At 43.6% G+C, this 25,347-nt stretch overlaps 1 protein-coding gene across 1 annotated transcript in view; it reads left to right on the plus strand.

The window, feature by feature from the left end:
• The window catches only part of EDA (ectodysplasin A), a 188,047-nt gene that overhangs the window by 97,650 nt on the left and 65,050 nt on the right, over nucleotides 1-25,347 (plus strand). The window contains exon 2 of the mRNA XM_050965189.1: nucleotides 15,608-15,713. Within this exon, the coding sequence (XP_050821146.1) occupies nucleotides 15,608-15,713 (106 nt within the window). The remainder of the gene's footprint in view (nucleotides 1-15,607; nucleotides 15,714-25,347) is intronic.

Here is a 25,347-nt window from a genome sequence, read left to right on the forward strand (position 1 = left end):
AAATGTTATACTAATTGCTCCCACCTGACTGAGACAGACATGGTACCCTTACATGTTACAGCTGGTGATGTGTCTGCTGATCCCTCTTCATTCCACTCCATATCTCCTCTTTCAGAATGAAGGACACACTCTCCACCCCAACCTGCTGATACTTCGACTCAAGGCCTTGCTTATTCATGATTCCAGCACATAGAAAGATCCTGCTCTCAGGAGGTACAGGAAGTGTTATTACACACTAGGAAATCAGCTACCCATCATACTTGCCTGCAAGAGTGGACCAGGTTTCAGGTTTGCTGTAATCCCAAGAAAATTTCCCCAACATCTGCTACTCTCCCAATGGTCCTAGAGTACATACTGATTCTCAAGAAATCAGGATTATCTCTTAGTTCATTCCAAAATTCACCTAGAGGCCATAGCAGCCTCCCATCAGCAAATAGAGAGTTACTCAGTGTTCTCGCACCCAATTACAAAGTGATTCCTTAAGAATATAGTAACCCTTTTCCCTTTGACTCCGAAGCCCCAGCCTCCCATTAGGGATACTGCTCAGGAGTCACCTGCAGTGGAGCATGCATAGGGATCACTACTTGAAGAAGAAGGGGAAGTTACTCACATTGTGCAGTAGCGATGCTTCTTTGAGATGTGTGTCCCTATGGGTGCTCCACGACTCACATTCCTACATACTCTACAGTAGAGGAGGAACTGAGAGGGGTTCGCCTACACATGCTGCGCTAGCCCCATGGCAGAGCAGAAAGGGGGGGACAGCATGTGTATGGGCTGAATGGACACTGCAACCAGAGTTCTCAGATCAGCCGCGCAGGGACGCAAGTGCGCCTACAGTGGAGCACCCATAGAGGGACACATCTTGAAGAACCATTGTTACTTTACAAGGTGAGTAACTTCCTTCTTTCTTGTAAGTGTCATATTAGCAGTAGGTTTTAAGAGAGAGGAAGGATGGTCCAGTGGTTAGAGCACTAGCCTAGGACTTGGGTGACTTGGGTTCAAGTTACTGCTCCACCACATACTTCTTGTGACTTTGGGCAAGTCACATAGCTTCTGTGCCTCAGTTCCCTGTTTGTAAAATTGGAATAATAGTATTTTGTTACTTTACAGGGGTGTTTTGACAATAAATACATCAAGAATGTCAGATGCTTGGATACTACAGTAATGGGAGCCATATTAGTACTGCAGATAGATGGACTTGAATAAGGAGAGAGTTGTGGCCTTTCTAATCAGTTCTGGAATGATGTTCCATGTGTCAGGGCAGTATGTTTATCACACAAAGACATATGTGTACAAAGTTAACTGCCAGGGTGATAAGGTTGGCACCATGACCAAAATTAGAGGAGGCAATGGTGATTATGTGATAAAAGGAGCAGAGTCATGGAGGACCTTGGAGATAAGGACAAGAACTTGAACTGCATACAAGGACAGCAACCCAGAAAGCCAGTGGAGGAATCTATTTTGAATGCAGAGAAGGAGACAATGTGGGGGAGTTAGGAATGCTGAAAAAAAGAGGAGGTTCCAGTCATTAAGATGGGATATGAAGAGTGATTTATGAGAATTTTGGCTGTTGTACATTTTTTATATTTCTGTACATTTTAATTGCTACTCCTGTATCTTGATCCCTCTATGCCTCACTCCCCATAATATGCTTTGTGAAAATTATCATATTTAACTTCTTGTTTGCACATATATATTCCTTCCCCCTGGATATTTCCACTATATGCATCTGATGAGGTAGGTATTCACCCACGAAAGCTCATGCTCCAGTACGTCTGTTAGTCGATAAGGTACCATAGGACTCTTTGCTGCTTTTACATATTTAACTTGTTACAATAATTTTATATTCAAAGATGTGGTTATATCTTTCAGACAAGATTTTGTAGTATTGCTGCCAAGTTAAAGAGCAAATCATGTAGGTTGTTCGCTTCTTGTATTTTATAACAAAAAATGAAAAATAACCTATAAAGACAAAGGCCTTAAATATATTGAATATCTCCTTCGATAAACATGACTCTTTGTGTTCTGTCTTCTTCTCTGGTAACTAAGTATTTTACAATCTATTCAGTTTGTTACATCCCATGTTATCATGGATGTATTTTTGATCTAGTACAGTCAAAAGTAACAGAGACAGCTGTTCCAAACCAACAGCTCTGACATAATATTTCAGAACACAATAAAACCACTGTATTGCCTGCAAAGAATGTCTATAAAGAGCTTAGTTATGGTAACAGTCTTTCTCACACTAATAATCTCTAAAACTGAAAATGGACAAGGGAATCTAATCATAATACTGAAAAAGCAATAATGCAAGAACATCAGTTTTGTGCTTATTTTCAAGTACTTTGAGATATTGTGCTATAGAAGAGAAGGCAGGTTTTTTATGGGGTTGGGTTTTTATGTTCTGTTTTTGTTTAAGTTCTCTGACACATCTTTAAGTTTTAGTTAGAGGCAAAATACCTGGTTTACATGAACTGATTTGTTAGTCTAGTTTACAGATGATTTGAAGATGACTTGCATTTCAAATCTTACTGCTTTATCTACCTACTCTGAAAAGTTACTCTACATTGGCATTTTACGATTCTGTGTTTATTGTTTTCATGATTTCCATATCAAACACGCTCATTTTACAAGTAAAATATTATTTTTCATTGTATACCTGTGAAGTTTGCCTTGGATCTGAGAGTCTGGCTGCATTTTTTCCCCTTATAAAGGTTCTGTAGGCTAAATTAGTCACACCTGTGCAATCTTTAAATTGTGTCTTCAGTGACAGCTGTGAAACCCCCTTGAGGTCAGTGAATTTGCACAGGAGGAAAGTATAGAGTCAGCTCTCACTCTCTTACTTGTCAAGTATCAGAGGGTAGCCGTGTTAGTCTGGATCTGTAAAAGCAGCAAAGAATCCTGTGGCACCTTATAGACTAACAGAGGTTTTGGAGCATGAGCTTTCGTGGGTGAATACATCTGAGGAAGTGGGTATTCACCCACGAAAGCTCATGCTCCAAAACCTCTGTTAGTCTATAAGGTGCCACAGGATTCTCTTACTTGTGTTATCACTGCCGGGATAAGAGAAGAAGAAATTAAGCAAAATCTGTTGTCACTGAAGCAAATCTCTCTCTCACATGCACACATAGGAAACATACCTGTTTTAAAGAAGTGCCACTTTTTATGTAGTCACATTTCAGAGTATAACAATCTTTATGCTTGTTTTCTACTTCTTTTCTCTTTGTGCTGTTGGAGCCTTCTGAGATCTTTTCACTGTGTTTCCAGTGGAACGTCTTTGGTGCTATAAAGTGCTCCTTTTGGGCATATATGCTATGTCTAAGACACTGAAAGAATGAGATAGGTAGGTGGCTAAGCCCTTGAGAATCATTGTAACACCGCAGCATCAGGTTTGTGGTACGCATAGTTTGTATGTCCAGTAATAACTTCACGGCACATCTGGTTTCATGTCCTGAGGAAAGCTTCCTATTTTTGTGGTACCTTTTTAGAGAAAATGTTTATATAAGTATCTTATTCTTATTTCTGTAAACTTTGGAATGCAGGTTTTTTTTAAAAACAAAATTAGTTTCTGTGAGTAGCTGCAGGCTATATTACTTTGGTAATTCCTGTTGTGTTCTCATGACATTCCAGAGCGTTACTGTTCAACCTTTCCAGCTAGAATTCTATATGTCGTTGCAGTGAAAATACATTCTTTTGAATGTGTTGTTTTGTTTTTTGTTTTGTTGGGATATACAAAGGTGTAACTGATTCATCCCTGTAAAGCATGTTTTACGGGTTATTTGGGCTCCTGCCTCCGTGCTTCCTCTTCTACCCCCTTTAGATTATGCCTTTTCGACCTTATTTTTATCATCCTACAGTGATTTTCTTGATTTAAAAAATACAGAATAGTTTTGTGATTTGGTAACTGTTCTAAACTTAAAGTAGTGTTCAACCTGAGATTAAACAGAACAAGTAATAGTGATTTGTTCAACATATTGTGAAGTTGTATGCAGTGTAGTTCAAACATAATGGGAAGTTGTCACTTAATTACATAAGAAAGGAAATGCTCCTAGGTACTGGAGTACTCCTTAGTAGAAGACTTTGTTTCTACAGGTATTGAGGGAAAGAAAGCCAACTTCCTTCAATCTGAGCATTTGAGATTTTCTTTCTGTGGAGTGGGTAGCTAGGTTCATCATTTCTTTAGAAACAAAGTCTCCAAGAAAGAGAGTAATTGAATAACCTTGACGTCTGCCACTGCAGATAGGATTGCTGTGCCAGTTCACTCAATCTTTGACTAGCTTATGATGGATGTAAATTCAGCACCTGTTTAGCACCTCAATAGCATATTCATTGGAGAAGCTTACATACCTTGCACTAAATCACCACTGCCTTTTCCTTGCACCCTGGCCAGAAAAATTTAGTAAAAGAGGCCACTGTTATTGAGGTCAAGACGCAGTGTTCATTACATCTGGTCCATAATTCTAAGGCCTAAGATAAGTAGAGTACCAGCTATAGATATTAGCTCCCTTCATTGGAAACTACTGATGCTTCATAAACAAATACCAGTTCAAGCACTGGAAGAAGATTTGACAGTTTGCTGATTCTGATCCTTGGGGAGATTGAGGGATTTAAAAAACTCATTATTTTTCATTTTTACAAAAATAGACTTATTACCGTTCCAATATGTTAATGGGGTTTGGTTTAGGAAAAAACTTTTTTTCTGATAGCATGACTTCTGTCTGCTTTTTTCCTCTATTCAGCCAACTTACAAAGGGAAAACTTGCCTTGGGGAAACATTTTAAAATTGATTATTGCAACTCTAAAGCAAGGTGCTACCAAGTGAGGCTTTGTGATGGCCTGGTAAATGGTCATTGAACATAACATAAGAACGTAAGAACGGCCATACTGGGTCAGACCAAAGGTCCATCTAGGTGCACTAAAAATAGTAGTGTGGCTTTGGGAGTATAGGTATCGGTAAACAGTGGCTAGCCTATGCTGCTGTTCACCATTGCTAATGCCATTGCAGCTATGCTACTGTTTTGAGCATGTGCGCTCTGTGAGAGCTAGCATGAGTATGTCTGTTTGAGCTGGAATTACTCCTCCAGCTCCAAGTATAGACATACAGATTCTCTCTCCATTTATAACTTTTCTTGTGTTCCATTGGAATAATGAACCTGTTAACTAATAGAGGAAGTCTTGTGAGTGCGTCAGAAGGAACTTTTAACAGGAGCTGAAGAGAGATTGACTGACTAATACTCCCGCCATGTTCAGAACTAAACATTAACCATCCTTTTGACTTTAGATTCCGCACAATAATTTCTCCACCCACTACACTAATTCTACAGAAAGGCTGTCTAGGAGTTGGCTACTGTTCCTTGATTCTCTGCCTGTGTCTGTCCCCATGTGCAGGATAGAACAGCCTGCAGGCTGCTCTAAACTTTAGCAGCTAGCCATGGTTCCCAAAGTTCCATATGCCAATTGGGAACTGCAAGAGTACATTACCCTCTAGCCACACTCCTTGCCTGCCCTTCTCTGCCTCCAGTATGCCCTTCTCTGCCTCTAGTATGCCCCAGCATTAATAGGCTGAGACTATCTCACTTTGTCCAGGCACTGACTTCATTCTGACCTACATATGAGTAGCCATTACTAATGCAGTAGTCTCACTAGTTTAAATGGGACTATTTTTGTGCAAGTAAGGGTTGTTGGATTGGTCATTAATATATGTCTGACTCATCCTGTTATGCCTTTTACCCCCATAGAATGTGACTATTGTATGAACTAAGCTCTTAGAGTAGTGGGAGATACTACAGAGCCTATTCTTACATCATTGTTTCTGCAGGAAAACTATTTTTATTAATCTATTTTTAGAATACGTCTATGTTCAATAGCAGCTGTGATCATATGATAAAATTACAGTCTGTTCTTATTAGCAGTCTTTTATTGCAGCTTCTTGTGGTGAAATGTGCCTCTGTGATCATTAACGAAAATATTTAATATTGAAGGGAAAGTGTATCTTTCCCTAAAATAAATCATTTTTGCATGTCTTGAAAGAAAAAATGGTAGCAGTGGGAAGGAATGAAGGAAATACTTCATTTACCAAAGTGTAATAGCTCATGAAAAAGTTAATGATAACTTTGATAATATATGGAAAGTCTAAACTTTTCATTGTTAACACTGAAACAACTTTATTTTGAAATAACAGAGATTCTATGCCACTAAGAAGAATGCTTTTAATGAGAGTACAATTTTAGCCCCAGTGCTACAAACAGTTATGCACAGGCTTAATTTTAAGCACAGGAGTAGTCCAGTTGAAGTCAATGGGATTGTTCTTGTGAGTAAAATTACATAATTGTGTAAACTGTGTACTTGCTTGTTTGCAGATAAGGGTTTTAATTTTCAGTACCTTTGGTTTTTTTTTACTATAGCAGTTTTATAAAACTCAAAAGGATACCCAACTACTAGTAGCAATACAAACAGCATTTAGCATTTATAATTTAGTTCATAATACATTTTCATCTTAAATTACAATAGCACAAACTTTCAAATTAGTTTTACAAAACTTTTAACGTGATTTAAATTAATTATATTTTAAATCAAGTTAATTTAATTGCTCCCCCTGCAGTCGTAACCATGGATGTTCTAATATTCACATTAAATATCCAATCCTTTTTTGAATCCTATTAAATTCTTGACCTCTGATACTTTAACAGTTAAACAGGCTAGTAATATGCTATTTAGAGAAGAAAATCATGTTTTCTTTTATCAGTCTTAAATGTGTTGCTTTTTAATTTCATTAAATATCTTTGTTGTGTATGAGGGTAAATAAGCTGTATTAGATAGACACGTAGCTGCTTTTGTGTGTCATTAATTTTGAGAAGTTTTTTAGAAGTAATTTTGTTATAAGAATTGTATCTTACTTTTTTAAATAAAAACAAAGCCCTCTACACCCAACTACCATCTGCTTTGATCAGGGTTGCTAATTTTGCTTTCTTCTAACATGTCACTGCAATAAAGATCCATTTAATATTTGTAGACGCAAAATAAAATATCAGGAATTACGAAGACTAGATTTGAGCTTTTCTCTGTGAACAGGGTAAAAGTTGATAAGAATCATTTAAATTGCACTTGGGATCACAATTCCCTTTGCCCAAATCCAAGGTTTTCTGATTCCTTCCCTGTGCTACTGCTTGGTCTTCTATTAGACAGCAATGGTTTTTTTCCCCATATATACTAATTTAGGTAATATAGTTTGAGGCAGATGGGGGGATAATAAGTAAAATCTGGGGTGGAGTTACCTCCCTAGGGGGTTCACACATTCCTGGGTGATGAAGTATCTTAGTCTTTTGAAATCTTACACTGGCTTCAACACCTGTGTAATGAGTTTATAGCCCATGCACAATAAATCGTAATCCCGGCTGTTAGAAAGACAGTCATGGGTACCAAATAAGTCTTTATCCTATTTTATCATACAGCAATTACAGACCCACTTCAGTATGAGCTAGCTTCTGTATCAGATATTCTTACCTTGTCAGCTGTGAAAATATACGTGGGAGTTCATGTTGTAAAGAGACAAACCATACTTTATTAATCTAGAAGATTTTGGACAGAAGCATAGATATCAGAGTTTAATTTTTCCTATGTTTTATCTGTACCTTCCAGTTGATAGCTAGGCTCTTCTACAATTTTAACCAAGTTAGTGGAGTTCTTGCCCCCTCCTGTAACTGGACTTGCTATCAGTATGGGTGGCCTGTTCTGAGTTGATCTAAAGTGGGTTTCACTTACCGTGGCTGAACCAGTAGGACATAGATGAGCAAACTACAGCCCGTGGGCCACATCCGGCCTGCAGAGCCATCCTGCCTGACTCCTGAGCTACCGGCCTGGGAGGCTAGCCCCGGCCTCCCCCGCTGTTCCCCCTCCCTCGCAGCACAGCCTTCCCTACCTGGTCCTCCATCCAGTTTTGCAATCTCAGTGTGGCCCTTGGGCCAAAAAGTTTGCCCACCCCTGCAGAAGGAGGGCTCATCTATGTGCTGAGCTCATCTATACTGGGAATCATCTGCCCTAAGAGTGAGCCAGTAGGAGTAGTACTGAGCCGGTCTCAGCTGGAAGTTACTGTGCAGTTCTTATGTTAATCTACTAGAGTTCTCTGAGATTCATAAATATTAAAGCGAGGAGGGACCATTAGGGTCATTTTGTCTAACCTCCTGCATAACACAGGCCATAGAATTTCACCTAATAATTCCTGGAAGGAATTTATCCTTCCCTTCTATCTAATTTAAGCTCTTAACCTAGTGTCTTTTCCTATGCAGGTCAGTAATAGAATTGGTACTCTTCAGTGTTGTTTGAGTTCTGTGCCGTTTATTTCTCAATACTCTTCCCAAGTTACAGATAAAAGTTTATTAGAAAATGTTTAAAAATTAATGATACAGAGAGTTTGAAAAGTCAGTTATTGATCATCGGGGGTAGCATGCAGAGTATAGGGGGATGCTAATAGTTTGGTATTGAACGGCACATAGCATATACAGTCTGCCATGTTCCCAATGCGGTGTGTACGGTGGGTGAGATCAAGATACAGTCCGGAAGCAATGGGGGTACATCGCTCATACATACAGGTTACAGACAGTCATGAGTAAAGATAAGCGGGCTGGGTAATGGGGATAGGATGACCCTCACATGGTGGAGTTCGTTCGGTGGGTTCAGGGCTCAGGGGATAAAGTCCAGCAGGGAGGTCCACAAGTTTCCTCCCCCTCGTGGGTTCACAAAGTCACACCGGCTCACACTCAGTATTGGCGGTGGCCGGTGATGTGCTCTGTGTAAATGTCTCTAGACCATCGAATAGTGTCCGAGACCATTAGGTGTCTCGTGAGCCGCGCGTAGCGACGGCCCACCCCACAGGTACGAAGAACGTGTTCATTACAGGGGTCCCAGGCTCCCATGGCCCCAACTATCAGAGCGTCGGTGTAGACCTCGTAGCCCCTTGTCCGCAGGGTGTCCGCCAAGGGAGCGTATTTCTCAAGTTTGGGGGCTCGGGCTTCGCGGAAAGCCGAGGTCCTGTTCTCGAACGGGATCGTCACATCGACGAGGATGATCTTTTTCCGGTCCTCGTCCGTGACGACGATGTCCGGGCGCAGTGGGCTGTCGGTGTCGAGGATGGTGTGGTTGACAGCGATCTCTCCCAGGTGCGGGGCAATGGCCTTCACTAGGCGGTCCTGGGCGGCGTTGTGGCACAGCTGCCAGGCTCTGGCATGGGGCCTGCAGCTGCACAGGACGTGGGGCAGGGTCTCCATGGCATACCCACACTTCCTGCAGCGCTTGTCCGGGTTCCCGTTGCGGATGGCTCCATTGAGCGGGACGCAGTTCAGTCGGGTGCGGTATATGAAGCGCCAGTCGGCGAATCGGGTGAAGCTGCCAGCAGGGAGGAAGTGGTTGCTGGAGTCCCACTTGCTGGTGACCTCGAAGGCCTTGCCCTGGTCTGTTTTTTTCCTCAGGGTGCCCACATAGAGCGCATGGACGGCAGCCTTCAGGGACTTCTCCAGCAAGCCTCTGGCTCCGGGGCTGACGATGGTGTTGCCCTCTGTCTCGATCCACGGTACCAGGACTCCCAGCTCCCGCCGTTCCTCGCTCCACACCCAGCGGCAGCCCAGTCGCTTTCCCAGTCGGCGCATGGCGTTGCGGGCGCGGGTCCACAGCGAGGCCATGTCGCCCCTGTCCCAGACGAATTCGCCGTCCAGGGAGCCGCTCAGGAAGGTGGCTACATCTTTGTCGGAAGGAGCTCTGCCTATTCGCTTCGCGGTGGCGGCGCGCAGGGCGGTCATTGCCACATTCTTTACCATGGCGTCCAGGCACGTCAGGAGGTGGAAGGCGTGCGTGACGACCGCAATGTCGCAGAGGTCTCCCATGCGAGGGACGTTGGCGCCACCATGCCTGTGAGCGATGTAGATGAGCTCATTGCTGGCTCTCTGGGGTAGGGACATCCACTTCTTACTAAGTCTGTTTCTGTCCACTGTGTGGTTGAGATGATTGGAATCAATGACAAATCAAAGGATTGGTTAATGTTTGGTTCCTAAATCATCTGTATTTCTTGAATATCAATATTTTATGAAGAGGAGATGCTTGGAGGAAATGCTACCAGATTATGGATATATCTTCTTTTCTTGGAATAACTAGAATGACTGAAATGGAACTTCTGAATGCAAGTGACATTATATGCCTCAGGATGAAGAGGTTAACTTTGCACTGTGAAAAATAATTGTTTAGTAACTACTGATTTATTGCTTTTTTAATGTGAAAAGTATTTTACATGAATTGTTGGTTACTACATAAAACTTTGTCTCTGGGCTAGTCTGCATCAGATTATAGAGATCTTTCGCCTCCAGGTATAAGGTATTATTCATGTTATATTACTTTCAAATCTAATTAAAGGCCTGTAAAGATGTCTGAAAGCTAGTGCCCAGGGAGACGTACAGTAGAGAGAGAAACGCCTCTTGACAAGGTTCCAGGCTTGTCACAGAGCAGAGAAAGTCACAGATGCATAATTTCTCTCTCTGTGGGTACGTCTACACTACGGGATTATTCCGATTTTACATAAACCGGTTTTATAAAACAGATTGTACAAAGTAGAGTGCACGCGGCCACACTAAGCACATTAATTCGGCGGTGTGCGTCCATGGTCCGAGGCTAGCATCGATTTCTGGAGCTTTGCACTGTGGGTAGCTATTCTATAGCTATCCCATAGTTCCCACAGTCTCCCTTGCCCCTTAGAATTCTGGGTTGAAAGCCCAGTGGCTGATGGGGCAAAAATCATTGTTGTGGGTGGTTCTGGATAAATGTTGTCAGTCATTCCTTCCTCCGGGAAAGCAACGGCAGAGAATCATTTCGCGCCCTTTTTCCCTGGATTGCCCTGGCAGACACCATAGCATGGCAACCATGGAGCCCGTTCAGCTTTTTTTTTTACAGTCACCATATGTGTACTGGATGCCTCGCACAGAGGTGATACTCCAGCGCTACACAGCAGCATTCATTTGCTGTTTCATGATAGCAGAGATGGTTATCAGTCGTTCTGTACCGTTTGCTGCCAGTGTAATTTGGCAATGAGATGACGGTTATCTGTCCTTCTGTGCTGTCTGCTGCTATCATGCCCCTGATTGAGATCGGCCGGGGGTGCAAAAGCAAAACTGGGAATGACTCCCCGAGTCAATCCCTCCTTTATGGTTTCTAAAAATAAAGTCAGTCCTGCCTAGAATATGGGGCAAATGTACTAGGGAAGCAGCGTATCAGAGAATACAGCTGCTCTGTGTCAGATCCCGCAGAAATGATGAGCTACATGCCATTCACAGGGGGTGCCCCTGCAACAACAACACCTGTTGCTTCCCTTCTCCCCCAACCTTCCTGGGCTACTGTGGCAGTGTCCCCCCCCATTTGTGTCATGAAGTAATAAAGAATGCAGAAATAAGAAACACTGAGTTTTTAGTGACATAAAATGAGGGGGAGGCAGCCTCCCACTGCTATGATAGTCCAGGCAGTACAGAATCTTTTCTTTTCACATGAAAGGGAGGGGGCTGATTGAAGCTCAGCCCTTTGTTGCTATGATGAAGACCGTTACCGGACGTTCTGTACCATCTACTGGGAATGATCGGGAGTCATTCCTATTTTAACCCAGGCGCCCCCGGCCAGCCTCACATGAAGCCAGCCAGGAGCACTCACGAGTTGATAAGAAGGACTGTTACTAGTCCTACTGCACCGTCTGCCACCGGGGAGGGGAGAGGAGCGGATACTTCTCTTCACTGCTGCAGCATTGCGTCTACCAACAGCATTCAGTAGACATAGGGTGACATTGAAAAAGTCAAGAAATGATTTCTTTCCCTTTTTTTTCACGTGGCGGGGGTGGGGGGGGAGTAAATTGACGGGCTATTCCCTGAACCACGCCGGACAATGTGTTTGAACCTACAGGCATTGGGAGCTCAGCCAAGAATGCAAATACTTTTCAGAGACTGCTGGGGACTGTGGGATAGCTGGAGTCCTCAGTACCCCCTCCCTCCCTCCATGAGCGTCCATTTGAGTCTCTGACTTCCCGTTACGCTTGTCACGCAGCACTGTGTAGCCTGTAGATTTTTTTTCAAACGCTTTGGCATTTCGTCTTCTGTAACGGAGCTTTGATAGAACAGATTTGTCTCCCCATACAGCAATCAGATTCAGTATCTCCCGTACGGTCCATGCTGGAGCTCTTTTTGGATTTGGGACTGCATTGCCACCCGTGCTGATCAGAGCTCCACGCTGGGCAAACAGGAAATGAAATTCAAAAGTTCGCTGGGCTTTTCTTGTTTACCTGGCCACTGCATCCGAGCTGAGATTGCTGTCCAGAGCGGTCACAGTGGTGCACTGTGAGATACCGCCCGGAGGCCAATACCATCGATTTGCGGCCACATTAACCTAATCCGATATGGTAATACCGATTTTAGCGCTACTCCTCTCGTCGGGGAGGAGTACAGAAACCGATTTAAAGAGCCCTTTATATCGATATAAAGGGCCTCGTAATGTGGACGGGTACAGCGTTAAATTGGTTTAACGCTGCTAAAATCGGTTTAAACGCATAGTGTAGACCAGGCCTGTGACTTCCTGCAGGAAGGCTCTAGGTGCGTTGCAGCCCGATGAAAAGGGGAGACCCCATGTGGAGAGAAAAGTTGGAGAGGAAGTCCACCCAGCATTCACCCTGCAGCAACAGCTCCTGTGTCAGCAGGGCTGGGCCAGGCTCCATGCTCTATGCGTTGTAATAGGGCACACAGGGTCACAGCACTACTTTCTCAAATTTGGCTCTACTGTCTGCTTCCTTCCTCCTGTCATGATGGAGGGGCAGCAGAGCCAAACCTGAACAAATGGCACTGTGACCCATATGCCTGTTTGCAATGTCTGGAGTGGGTAGCTTGGCCCATACCTGCAGGACACAAGAGCAACCACTGCCCGTGCCTGGGTTGAACACAGAGGAGGCTCACTCTTCAGCCCCTCCTACCTCGGGGCCTCCTCACCTTACCAGAGTAGATTAGAGTTGCAGTACTGGCATGTAGGATGCTGCTGCAGGTGGTCATTTCCCCTTCATTTGTCTGGGCATTTTTTAATCAAATATCCCAGAGCAATCGCTAAACTCATGACTTTTACTACATTTACCTGATTGCTCCATGATTTTTTTATTTAAAAAAAAATGCTATGACAAATCTACAGCCCTAACTATGCACAAGTCAAGGGCTTATGAAGGAGCTTAATAAATTAGCAAGTGAATAACAAGTTCTTCAGACAATAATTAGAAATGACTGCATCAGTCATCTTTAATTTGTTAATTATTTCCAGCTAGGATCTCCAAGATCTCGATGTGTTGCTACCTAACCTTATTGTAGAAAATCAGAAAGTTCTGTAGTGTAAAGAATTAATATGGAAAACTTTTTTTTAAAACTTGTTAAGGTTTTTTAACATTACAGATGGCTTGAAATAAATGAGAATAATATTCTAATGTAAAAGGGAATTTAAATTTTTTTGTTTGAAAATGAGGTTCAAGTAATGGATGCAAAAGTCTATATGGATTTCAAAACCCCTTTTGTGGTGATTGATTTGTGTCTTGACATTTGACATGGCATTCTCTTGAACCTTCTAATGACATAAAGGGCAGATATCATACTATGAATAGGGAGCTTGTTTTTGCCTTGGAGTTGAGACACATTGCTTTTTATTCTAAATTTTCTCATGTTAATGGCAAATATTGAAATTTCACATTTTAGACTATAGAACAAGCACAGATCAATTTTAACTTAGCAATATGTACATTGGATATCATTGAGTTTAGTGTGCCAGTAATGCATATATTGCCAGTATTAACCCCTGTTTGAAGAGTTTACGTTTTTATTCTGTGGCTTGTATACCTTGTGTGTATATATTATGATATCCTCTTTTGTTACATGATCACACACTATTTTTTAGCATTCTACACTTTGTCTCATTCAGTGAATAGGATGGTTGTGGTTAGAAATGTACCCTCAGCCAGAGCCCTCACCCCCTCCCCCACACCCCAAGCCCTTGCCCCAGCCCCACACCAGAGCCCACCCCCCCCCCACGCCCCAACCCGCTACCCTAGCCCTGATCCCCCTCACACCCTCTAAACTCCTCAGTCCCAGCTCCACCCCGGAGCCTGCACTGCCAGATGGAGCCCTCTCCCAGTCCCACACCCCAACCCCTTGAGCCAGCCCGGTGAAAATGAATGAGTGTGTGACGGTTGGAAGAGCGAGCAACAGAGGGAGGGGGGGATGGAGTGAGTGGAGGTGGGGCCTCAGAGAAGGAGCGGGGCTTCTGAAGAGGGGCAGGGCAGGGAGCAAGGACATTCGATGTTATGCAAGTAGAAAGTTGGCAACCCGATTCTGGACATGTCATTAAAACCAACATTTTCACATGTTATGTTACCCTCTATGAAGGCAGATATGCCTGAGTTTCCTCATTTTACAGATAGCATAGAAAAATACTAACATTTGTCAGCCTTTCCAGAAAGTAGTATGGCTAAGCGGCCTACTTTTAACATCTCAGTAAGACATAAGTTTTCCTCAGTAATAAGAGATGTAAAAGGCACATAATTACTAATATCAGATAATAGGAGAGGAGGATGTAAGAATCATGGTCTCCTGGTTCCCAGCACATTGCACCTTCCCCTAGGCCAAAGGATATTTTGATGAAGGAAAGTAGCAGGGAGGAGAAGATGAAGCAACACTTTGCTTGTGTCCTGTCTGGAGGATCAGCTGCATGTAATGTGCTGAGGAGAGATTCGGGGGCAGTCTATGCACAGTGCTGCTAATATATTATGCAATTTTAGCGGTCAGTCTGTAGCAAGTGCTATTGGGAAAGCACAGACAGAAAATGGTGGTGATTTTCAACATCTTATAGCTCAGTCCAATCTGAATGGATTTACACAGAGAGAGCAAAAGGCACCTCTTTAACTCCAGGACTGTCCTGTTGCCAAAATTTAAAGTGTGTTGCAAACCACATAACTATTAGAGCTCTTAAAAAAAAAACAAACTTTTTTTTATAATGGAAAGTGCTAGACAACCTAAATATTGGGGTCACTACCATTCCGCATGTAATAAATGTATATACTTCAGCATTTAAAATCTTCAAAGCACTGTGCAGACATGGTCTAATTAATCACATAGCACCTTTGCAATATAGAGAAATGTTATCAGTCATTTACAAATAGGGAAATAAAGTGACTTTGGCAAGCGTAATTCTGATTCATTTGACAGAACTAGAGCTAAAATAATGACTCTTCATTCCTAATATCTGTTCTCTCATCACAGGCATACAGGAGTACTCTTCACATAGGAAAGTCATGTACTGTATAAGTCTGACATATGACTGACCAAGAAAACTGAGGTCCTGTAGTATCTCATTACGCTGGTTATGGATGCATCAGAAATTCAGAGATAGCAAGCTAGCATTTTATGCTGTTCTGCTAATCAGTTTTACAGAAACTATTCTTCATGAAATTAAGAAGTTATTGATATCAAGACTCAAATCTCTGCTAAAGAGGTGGAGTTCAGTCAGTTTGGCAGTGATAATTTGTGGGTAAAGAAACCTCAACTTGATGTTCTTACTGTTCCAGCTGGCCTTGCTGAATTTCTTCCTCCCTGAAGAAAAACTGCATCTTGAAGAAGAAACTAGGCATGTCCGCCGAAATAAAAGGAGTAAAAGTAGTGAAGGACCTGATGGTGAGTTTGTCTTTATTTCTTATGGTTGCGTTTCTCATTTTCACAGACAAGTGAGGGACAAGCAGGTAGTGAATAGATAGTGTGTGAATAGATTGTGTAAGTTAACAAGGGAGCTCCTGTCTCGTAGTGTCTCCCTGAACTTACTTGGCATCCAGATCATTAGTTCTGTAAATTACTGTTTCCACACTACACAGTCTAGTAAATGATATTAAAATTAGTATCCTAACCAATCGTTGTTTGCCCCAACTATCATCATTTTTTTATAATCACCATTGACTCAATAAGCGGGTTCGTCTTGTCTAACAGTAAGGCCTTTGGCTTGCTGACTGATTTGATTTGTTCATATGATGCCTTTGCTCCCTATTTCCTTAAAATCCATGTTCAATAGGTTGTTGTGCAGGCTAAACAGCTGTGAACAGCGCTACACTACAGAATGAAAATGTGTTGTAACTGGGATGCTGCATGTGATTGTAGAATAGATGGGTCCAAGCTCCATACCACTTAACCCCTAAATACTTAATGTTCTTTGAGTGTTTGTGCACATATATATTGTGCTTAAGGTGTGTGTGCACCCAGGGCACTTGAGCGAGACACTTTTGGTCATAAATTGAGGCGGCACATACATCCTGAGTGTCTTCCTGCTTCCAGCCAAGGTTAGAAAGAGGTGAGGCCACCCTAATTCCCTCTCCGTTCCTTGTCAGCTCACAGCTTGATGCCCCATAGCTTGCTGTTGTTCAGCACTTATCAAAACTCCTTTTATAAACTTAGTTTATATAGTAATTAGTCAGTAGTTAGAGAGGGATAGGTTTTTTGATAGTGTTCCTTTTTCCCTCTCTGTTTTTGAGAGAATTCTCTCCTCTTTTTTCTGGGTTGGTATGCTAGTACTGTAGTTATTCTTCCTTTGTTTAGGGTGCCAGTGAGAAAATCCCTGGGTTTTAAAAATTGTCTGTCCTGTCAAGCAGCCATACTTGTAAACAATGGGCATACAAGATGCTTTTTCTTTAGAAGAAGGCCACATTTCAGAGAGATTCACTGTATGTAGATCCTTCTCTAGAAGGACGAAGAAAACTAGAGAGAGCAGACTGAGAATATATCTCATGAAAAATTTCACACATCCAACTTTGTATCTGGGTCACTCCCAGAATACTAAGCACCCAGATTATGTTTCATTGAGGAGTGCTTCATAAGCCTTTGTACCTTCAGTAGCCATTCTGATTCTGAAGACCTCATCCTGTGAAAGAAGGAGAAATCCCCAGAAGTCTGCTAGAGAAAAGAGGCATCAATCACAGTCTCTAGAGCCATCATCTAAAGCCCTTAAGTCATCTTGTACCTCAAGGGGAGAAAGTATTGCTCAAAGTCCAGGAGAGACGTCTTGACCAGCCATTCAGCCCATAAACATGAGGCTTGAGTACCAACTGCGAACTTACCTGAATCTGACACTGAGCAGACTTTATCAAAGGACCTAGTACCACTATCTTCTACTGCAGTGGTTCAATTTCTTCCAGTACAGATAATCCCAGTACCAGTGATTTTGATACCAGCTAGGTCAACACTGATTACACTCTCAGCACTGAATAGCTTTCCATCCCATATTCAATACAGCCCTTCCCATTACTGACTCTCTTGGTACTGGCTACACCACAATTATATATAGTAGCTTAGAGATCTCAGCTGAGTTTGCATCAGTCAGGAGTACTAATACCCAGTATGTACAGAGTTTACTCACAGTGCTGGTGAAAACATTCCATTTTAGCCTATGATCCACATCCATTGGCACTTCAACTGTCCTGCCTGAAGAATATTCCTTCTGATCTTCAGAGTCAGGGAGCAGCAGGGAAGCCTTTCCCGTGGCATCATTGGGTTACAGACTTTTGCTTTCCTTGACAGCTTGTCATTCCAGAGTGGAATCTTATACTAGTAATAGATCCCTCTGTAGGGATATTACCCCTTGGATACCCCTATGTTGGCCTTACTGGGCACATTGTGGCTATTCCTCATGCTAGTAGATTCACTTCAACAGTACAATCAAGACCTCAGTCTTCTGAGCCTCAACTTACTAAAAAAGTCACTTCCACCAAACCACCACCTCCTCAGCTTTTTATCTCTAAGGCACAGGCAGAAGAGGAACTTAAAAATGAACCTCAGTGGATCCCATTCCTCATATCATCCTCTTCCCCAGATGAAGCTATTGCTCCTGAGCCTATACCATCTATGCCTAATGACTATAAGGCATTACAGGAGCTCATAAGGAGAGCAGCCTCTGCTCTGGAGCTCCTGTAGAAGTTGTCCAGGAGAACCCTCATAGGCTACTAAACATCCTGTGTACTGCAGTCCCTGATAGAGTGGCAATGCGTATCAATGAAGACCTCTTAAATCTCACTAGATTGTTATGGCAGGCCTAACCTCCATACAACCCACATCTAAAAAGGCTGACCAAAGTTATGAAGTTCCAGCACAGGGTTTTGAACAATTCTTCTTTCACCTGGTGCCAGGAATATTAGTAGTGATGGCTGCAAATGAGAGGTCTTGACAGGGACAACAGATATCTACACATAGGGACAAGGAATCCGGTGGCAGAAAAAGGAACTCTATGGTGAGCTTATAAATGAGAATCTCAAATTACGAAGCAGTTCTCTCCAAATATGACTATACTAAGAGGGATTCTCTTACAGAATTTACAGACAAATTACCCACAAGCTCAGAGAGGAGTTTAAATCTTACCTTGCCAAGGGCCAGGTAAATAACCATTTCTTAAAAGCCTGAGCCAAAAAATAAAAAAACAGCACCAGAATTTGTAAGTCTTTATCAACTCATCAGCCTGGTAAAAAGTAAAGAAATCAAGATTTGGGTCTCAAACCACAGGAGTGAAGACCTTTGGGTTTTTTAATCGCGTCTTTTGACACTATAGTAGAAACACTACTTTGCACTATAGTAGAAACAGGTTGAATGTAATCAAAATTTGTCTCATTCATCTGACATGGTTACAGGTATTATAGTTCAGTACATCCGTGCTAAAGCATTTCCCCCTGTATACCTCCCATGTTGCACAATCATGTTTGCATTGATGCATTTTTGGAAAATCTGGGCAGTTATCTCATACTCCCTCACTTGATTTGATTGTGGACATCTTTCACATAATATAATGTAGTTTGTGTTGTGTTTTGGCATGGATATGTGAAAGGTTAGTAGGATTCGCTAACTTGGGTACAGAAAGATGAGTAATTAGAAGAAACATTCTTCAAACTGTTCCCTATCCCTGGAATAGCATAGTACTTCCTGTGCATCAGTCAACTTCACTTGTCTATTCTTGGCCTCCCTTGGTCTTTATTTCAAAATATGAGAATCTATATAATTAATTCATTATGCAGTGATTCACATTCTTTGTTGTAACACTTGTTCCTTCTTTCCTTACCCCTTTAGTATGTCTGTCTTCACGTTTTGAATTGGTTTGATTACAATTTAAACTCTTCGGGGTAGGGACTGTGTTTTTTATAATCTCTTTCAAACTCTATACAAAGCATAGTGCTATATAAATGATTATGAGTAATAATAACCTAACTACAACTTAGCAATTGCTACAGTCTAGCCCCAATAACTTCCAGAATGGTGGGGTTGTGGAAATGTGTCAGCTTTGACCCCAGCTCTCTTCCTCAGTTCACCTACCAGAACTGTGGCTCACCTGAGGATTAAGGTTTTGGTCAGTATCCAAGAATAAGTCATTTTACATCAGTAGATAGCATGAATCTAACTAATGAAAACAATGTCCACTTTTCCATAACCAAAACCACAGAAAGTGATTAGTTTTCTATGGCTAATCATAATCTTCTGACTAATTTTTGCATAGAATTTATTCTAGTGCTTTACTTTCATTGCTGTACATCCTGTTATGTATGGCCTTGATTCAGGAAGGCTCTTAAGCATTATACTTAAGTGCTTTCTGGATAGGGATGCTTTCCTGAATTGGCCCCCTATGTATGGTACTCAGTGTTGCAGTTCTGCAACATTTTATGTTAAACATTTTAAAAGATTGTCTGGCTGGTTAGGATTAAGAGAGAATCTCTGTTGGAACCACTCAAAAAAATTTGAAACTAAAAACATATGTTCTAGAGTTTCCCAAGAATCTAAACACTGCATTCAGTGTCCTAATTACAGTTAATAAGATTATTTAAAAAAATACCGTGTGTTAATCCCAGGGGCGGCTCCAGGCCCCAGCACGCCAAGCGCGTGCTTGGGGCGGCAAGACGTGGGGGGCTCTCTGCTGGAGCCGCGAGGGCAGCAGGCAGGCTGCCTCCAGCGGTTTGCCCCGCAGGCAAACCACCGGAGGCAGCCTGCCTGCCATGCTTGGGGCGGCAAAATCCCTAGAGCCGCCCCTGGGTAACCCATCCTGTTGGGATGTTTATATTGGTTTGGTTTAACAGCAGGCTGTAAGGAAACATGCAGGGAGAAAACAATGGCTCAAGATAAGTGACCCTGTGGTAAACACTTAAGGGTTGTTATGGGGACAAATAAGGGAGCCCAGTCTCCTGCTGAACCTACTAAACTACTTTTACGAAGGAAGGCAAAACCCTGTGGAGGAATGAAGGAACTGTGGCTGAAAAAAAGCTGCTCTCTCCCCTTCATCTCCACCCTCCAAGGCATAGTTGTTTACAAGCCTTTTGGGGAAACCAGACTGATACAGACACTAGCTGGGGGTGTCTGAAGAAGCTAGGCCTTGCCTAGGCGACCATCATGCAATGATAAGCCTCTGGGTAAGATGCATGTAGACTGTTGTTCTAAAATTCTTTTTCTTTAAATGCTTTGTTCTTATTAACATTGAATAATACTTCACTTTTTAAAAGGTTATCTGTTCACTGTCTTCACCACTGGTCAGAGACTCCCAAAGATAAGCACTGCAGGTGCTGAACCCAGTTGCCACCTGCTTGTTAAACACAGTTGATATGTAGGTTACTGTAGCCCAGGAAAAGATCCTGGTATAACTGTGGGAGAATGATGTGAGATAGATATATAGATTGAGGGTACGGCTACACTTAGTTGTACAGTGCTGGGAGTTACAGCTGTCTTCGTACAGCTGTGTAGGGAAAGCGCTGCAGTGTGGCCACACTGACAGCTACCAGCGCTGCAGTGTGGCCACATTTGCAGCATTTGCAATGCTGTTGGGAGTGGTGCATTGTGAGCAGCTATCCCACAGAGCACCTCGTCCCATTTTGGCGCTGTGGGTTGTGGGAAGGGGACGGAAGGGTGCGGGTCATTCCGCTTCCTGTCGCAACGCCCCATGGTGCATCGCTACACATCCCAGCAGTTTGGCGCCATTGTGAGTCTCCAGCGTGATTTCTGTTAGAAATGGAGCCCGAGCTTCTGAGGACTTTGCTGATGAATGTCGCCAGCACATCACGTTTGGCAGTTGAGCTATTCTTTCAGCTCCAAAGTGACAGTGAGGAGTCCGACGATGATATCGATTCGCCTGACGCACGTGACAATAAATTCCTTGTGGCAGTAATGGACATGCTCAGCACCGTGGAACGCCGCCTTTGGGCTCGGGAAACGAGCACTGAGTGGTGGGATCACATTGTCCTGCAAGTCTGGGATGACGAGCAGTGGCTGCAGAACTTTCGGATGAGAAAAGCCACTTTCATGGGACTGTGTGCTGAGCTCGCCCTGACCCTGCGGCACAAGGACACGAGATTGAGAGCTGCCCTGTCAGTGGAGAAGTGGGTGGCTATTGCAATCTGGAAGATGGCAACTCCAGACAGCTACCAATCGGTGGCGAACCAGTTTGGAGTGGGAAAGTCGACCGTTGGAATAGTGTTGATGCAAGTTTGCAGGACCATTAATCGCATCCTGCTAAGAAGAACCGTGACTGGGGAACGTGCAGGACATTCTGGATGGCTTCGCACAAATGGGTTTCCCTAACTGTGGAGGGGCGATAGATGGGACGCATATTCCTATTCTGGCACTACCCCACCTGGCATCCGAGTACATTAATCGGAAGGGGTATTTCTCTGTGGTTCTCCAAGCACTTGTGGATCACCATGGGCGTTTCATTGACATTTACACAGGATGGCCTGGAAAGGTGCATGATGCATGCATCTTTCGGAACAGTGCCCTGTTCAGGAAGCTGCAGGCCGGGACTTTTTTCCCAGACCGGAAGATCACAGTAAGGGACGTTGAAATGCCCATTGTGATCCTTGGAGACCCTGCTTACCCGTTAATGCCATGGCTCATGAAACTATATACAGGGAAGCTTGACAGGAGCAAGGACCGGTTCAACTACAGGCTGAGCCGGTGCCGAATGACTGTGGAGTGTGCTTTTGGCCATTTTAAAGGGTGCTGGAGATGTCTTTATGGGAAGCTAGACTTGGGGGAAAGCAGTATCCCTGCGGTTATATCCGCGTGCTGTACCCTCCATAATATTTGTGAAGGGAAAGGTGAAACATTCAGTCAGGAATGGACCTCCAAGGTTCAACACCTGGAGGCTGAATTTGCACAGCCAGAGAGCAGGGCTACTAGAGAGGCCCAGCACTGGGCTACAAGGATTAGGGATGCCTTAAGGGAGCAATTTGAGGCTGAAAGCCAACAGTAATGTTTGGTGCCTTGCATGGGAGTGAAGTGCAATGGTTACAATGATTTGCAGTGTCTGTTTTTCCCTTGGGGTACAGTATGTTTCACTTTCTGCAATAATAAAAACTGTTTTAAAAGCCAAGAAATCATTTATTCAAAATACAATACATAAAAGGGCAGGGGGGTAGGGTGCTGAACTGTACAGTCAGAGGTTTGAATATGTCCTGCCTGGAGTGCTGTGCAATGCCTGCTGCACTGCAGGATTAATATGCTGCATGGTGATGGGGGTTGAATGCATAGGGTAAAGGTCGTAGTTCTCAGGGCTGGTAGGTGAACGTACAGGTGTTGGGGGCAGCTGGTGGTTGTAAGAACCAGGATGCTGGAGAAGGGGGTTTTGAGCAAACAGTGGGGCACAACGGAGAAAGCTTTGGGATGCGGGGGGGTTAGCACGGTAGTGATCTGCCTGCATGGCTACAAGTGACTGCATACAGTCCGTTTGGCGCGCCAGGAGGCTTATCAGCTGCTTTGTGCTTTTCTTGGTAGCCAATTCCTTTCTCTTGCTTTGTGTTTCCCTCCACTGATGCATTTTCTCTCTCCAGTCCTGCAGCCTCTTATTCTCTCGGGCATACTGATTCATAACTGCTTTCACCAAATCTTCTTTGCTTTTCCTTGCTTTCCTCCTCAAGTTCTGTAGTCTTTCAGCAGGCTGTGATAGGGCTGGAGGATTCAAGGACACTTAAAAAAAACAGAAATAGAAACATTTATTACAGAGGCTGCATTGTTTATAATCACAGTGAAGGAGTTTGTAGACTATTTGTAGCAACATTTACACATAGCAAACATAGCACAGAGAGGCCATAGCAGCGAAGACATGGTGAGTAATGCGGAATGAGTGATTAATGAAGCCATGTTTCTGCCATGGCTCACCTGGGAAGGGGAGCTGCTGGAGTCAGGGCTCACTGGGGTTTCTATGCATTGGGGAAAGCAGAGAGCAGCTGGGGGGGACCTGCACTGAACACTATCCCTACATTTTCCACAGGATTTTATCCTGCCAGATATCTCGCTGCTGCAGGTCACCTGGGAAGAGCGGGAGGGTCTTCTAAAGCAATGCGGATTCCGCCCTGGCCCCTATGCTGCTTGCCTGTGTGCAGCAATGGTCCCCCCACCCCTCGCAGCACAGTGGCGCGGACGCATTAGCCTGACTGGGACAAGGACCACAGTGGCTCTCCCTATAAACTTGCGCAAGCGCACTGCCCACGCTCTGGCTGAAACTTTTGAAGAGATTACAGAGGCCGATTACCACGACGTGATAGACCAAATCAATGGGCTACTCCACATCTAGGCATGCATGCATGCAGGCAGCCATAACCCAAACCCTCCTCTCCCAAAACATTTCCATCCTAAAAATAAAATCTGCTTACCGGGAACCCGCTCCTCTGCTTCTTCTTCACCAAAAAGTTCCAGCTGCTGCAACTGGCTAGCTTCCTCCTGGCTTGAGAAGAGCTCCTGGCTGCATGCCTCCTGGGACTCCGGGGTGTCTCCCACCACCTCAGTAGCCTCATCTCGGTTTCCTCTACACCCTCCCCCTCCTCTCCCTGCTCTGAACTGTCCATTCGTGGTCCTCGGATTGGCAGTGGGTCACCCCCAAGTATCGCATCCAGCTCCTTGTAAAAATGGCAGGTCGTGGGGGCAGCACCTGAGCGGCGGTTTCCCTCACGGACTTTGCAACAGGCACTCTGCACTGCACCGCATCCCGTTCATGGCCCTTTTCCAGCATGGACTTTGATATCTGCCCATAAGTATCATAATTTCTACGGCTGGAGTGCAGCTGTGACTGCACAGCTTCCTCACCGCAAACACTGATGAGGTCCTGCAGCTCACAAGTGTTCCATGCTGGGGCTCGTTTGGGGCGTGGACGCATGATCAGTGATTGATTGATTGATTGCACTCCACACCTGGCTGAGCAAACAGGAAGGGGATTTTTAAAATTCCCAGGGCATTTAAAGGGCTGGTCACCTGAGCCCAGCAGGGCAGTGGAGTGCGAAACGATGAGCAGAGTGGCTGAAAAGGTATGCTGGGATACCTCCTAATACCCTGGAGGCCAATAAAAGCGCTTTTGGTGGCCACACTTGATGAGCAGCGCTGTATCACCAGCGCTGGAATCGTTACACCCCAAGCAGACCAAGTGTACAGCCAGCGCTGCAGCCAGGGAGTTGCAGCGCTGGCTGTGCTTTGCAAGTGTGGACACAGAGTGAGTTGCAGTGCTGTAGCCCCATTACCAGCACTGCAACTCTCAAGTGTAGCCAAGCCCATAGATATATATAGATATAAAATTTTTGCACTCGGACCAGGAAGGGGAGAGAGGTGCAGATTATCCTGTCACCATGACAGTGTGTACCTCTATTCACAGTCTATAAAATGCAGTCTTGTGAAGATAAATTTACTTCTATTAGGTGCTTGAATAGTAGTGATGGGGTTCAAGAGCAATGCATCCAAAATCATTCCCTCTTGACACCAGTTCTTTGAGTCTTCTCCCATATATATACATCCCAAAAGGTTGGTTCTTCTGAACATAGCAATTTCATTCTGTTCTCCAGTTTCAGATACTCTCTTAAGTACATTTTAAATATTTAAAAAATTCTTTAAAATGATAAATTGCATATTGCCAGCATTAAACTTCATACTTGAGGTCATATAATTTAACCTTTTTTAGCTCTTCTAAGTGAAATGCCAAAATTCTTAAGTAAAACATAGCTTACTCAATTTGCATAGCACCTCATCATGCCAAGACATCTGAAGCTTCTTTAAAATACAAGCAATTAACGCTGGGAAGCTTTTCTCATTGGAAAAAATTAGCAAGCTTCTATATGAAGGGAGAAAGAGGTGGAAGTGGTAGAAAAGGTTTTAAAGTAAGGGCTAGTCTACACTGGCAATGTTAAACGTGGCTTGTGTAGTCGCAGCAGAGTGCTGGGAGAGCTCTAAAAAAACCACCTCCATGAGGGGCATAGCTACCAGCGCTTTACAGAGCTGAAACTTGCTGCGCTCGGGGGGGTGTTTTTTCACACCCCCAAGCGAG

This window comes from Gopherus flavomarginatus, chromosome 8 (genome assembly GCF_025201925.1).
Source record: "Gopherus flavomarginatus isolate rGopFla2 chromosome 8, rGopFla2.mat.asm, whole genome shotgun sequence".
NCBI classification, from domain to species: Eukaryota; Metazoa; Chordata; order Testudines; family Testudinidae; genus Gopherus; species Gopherus flavomarginatus.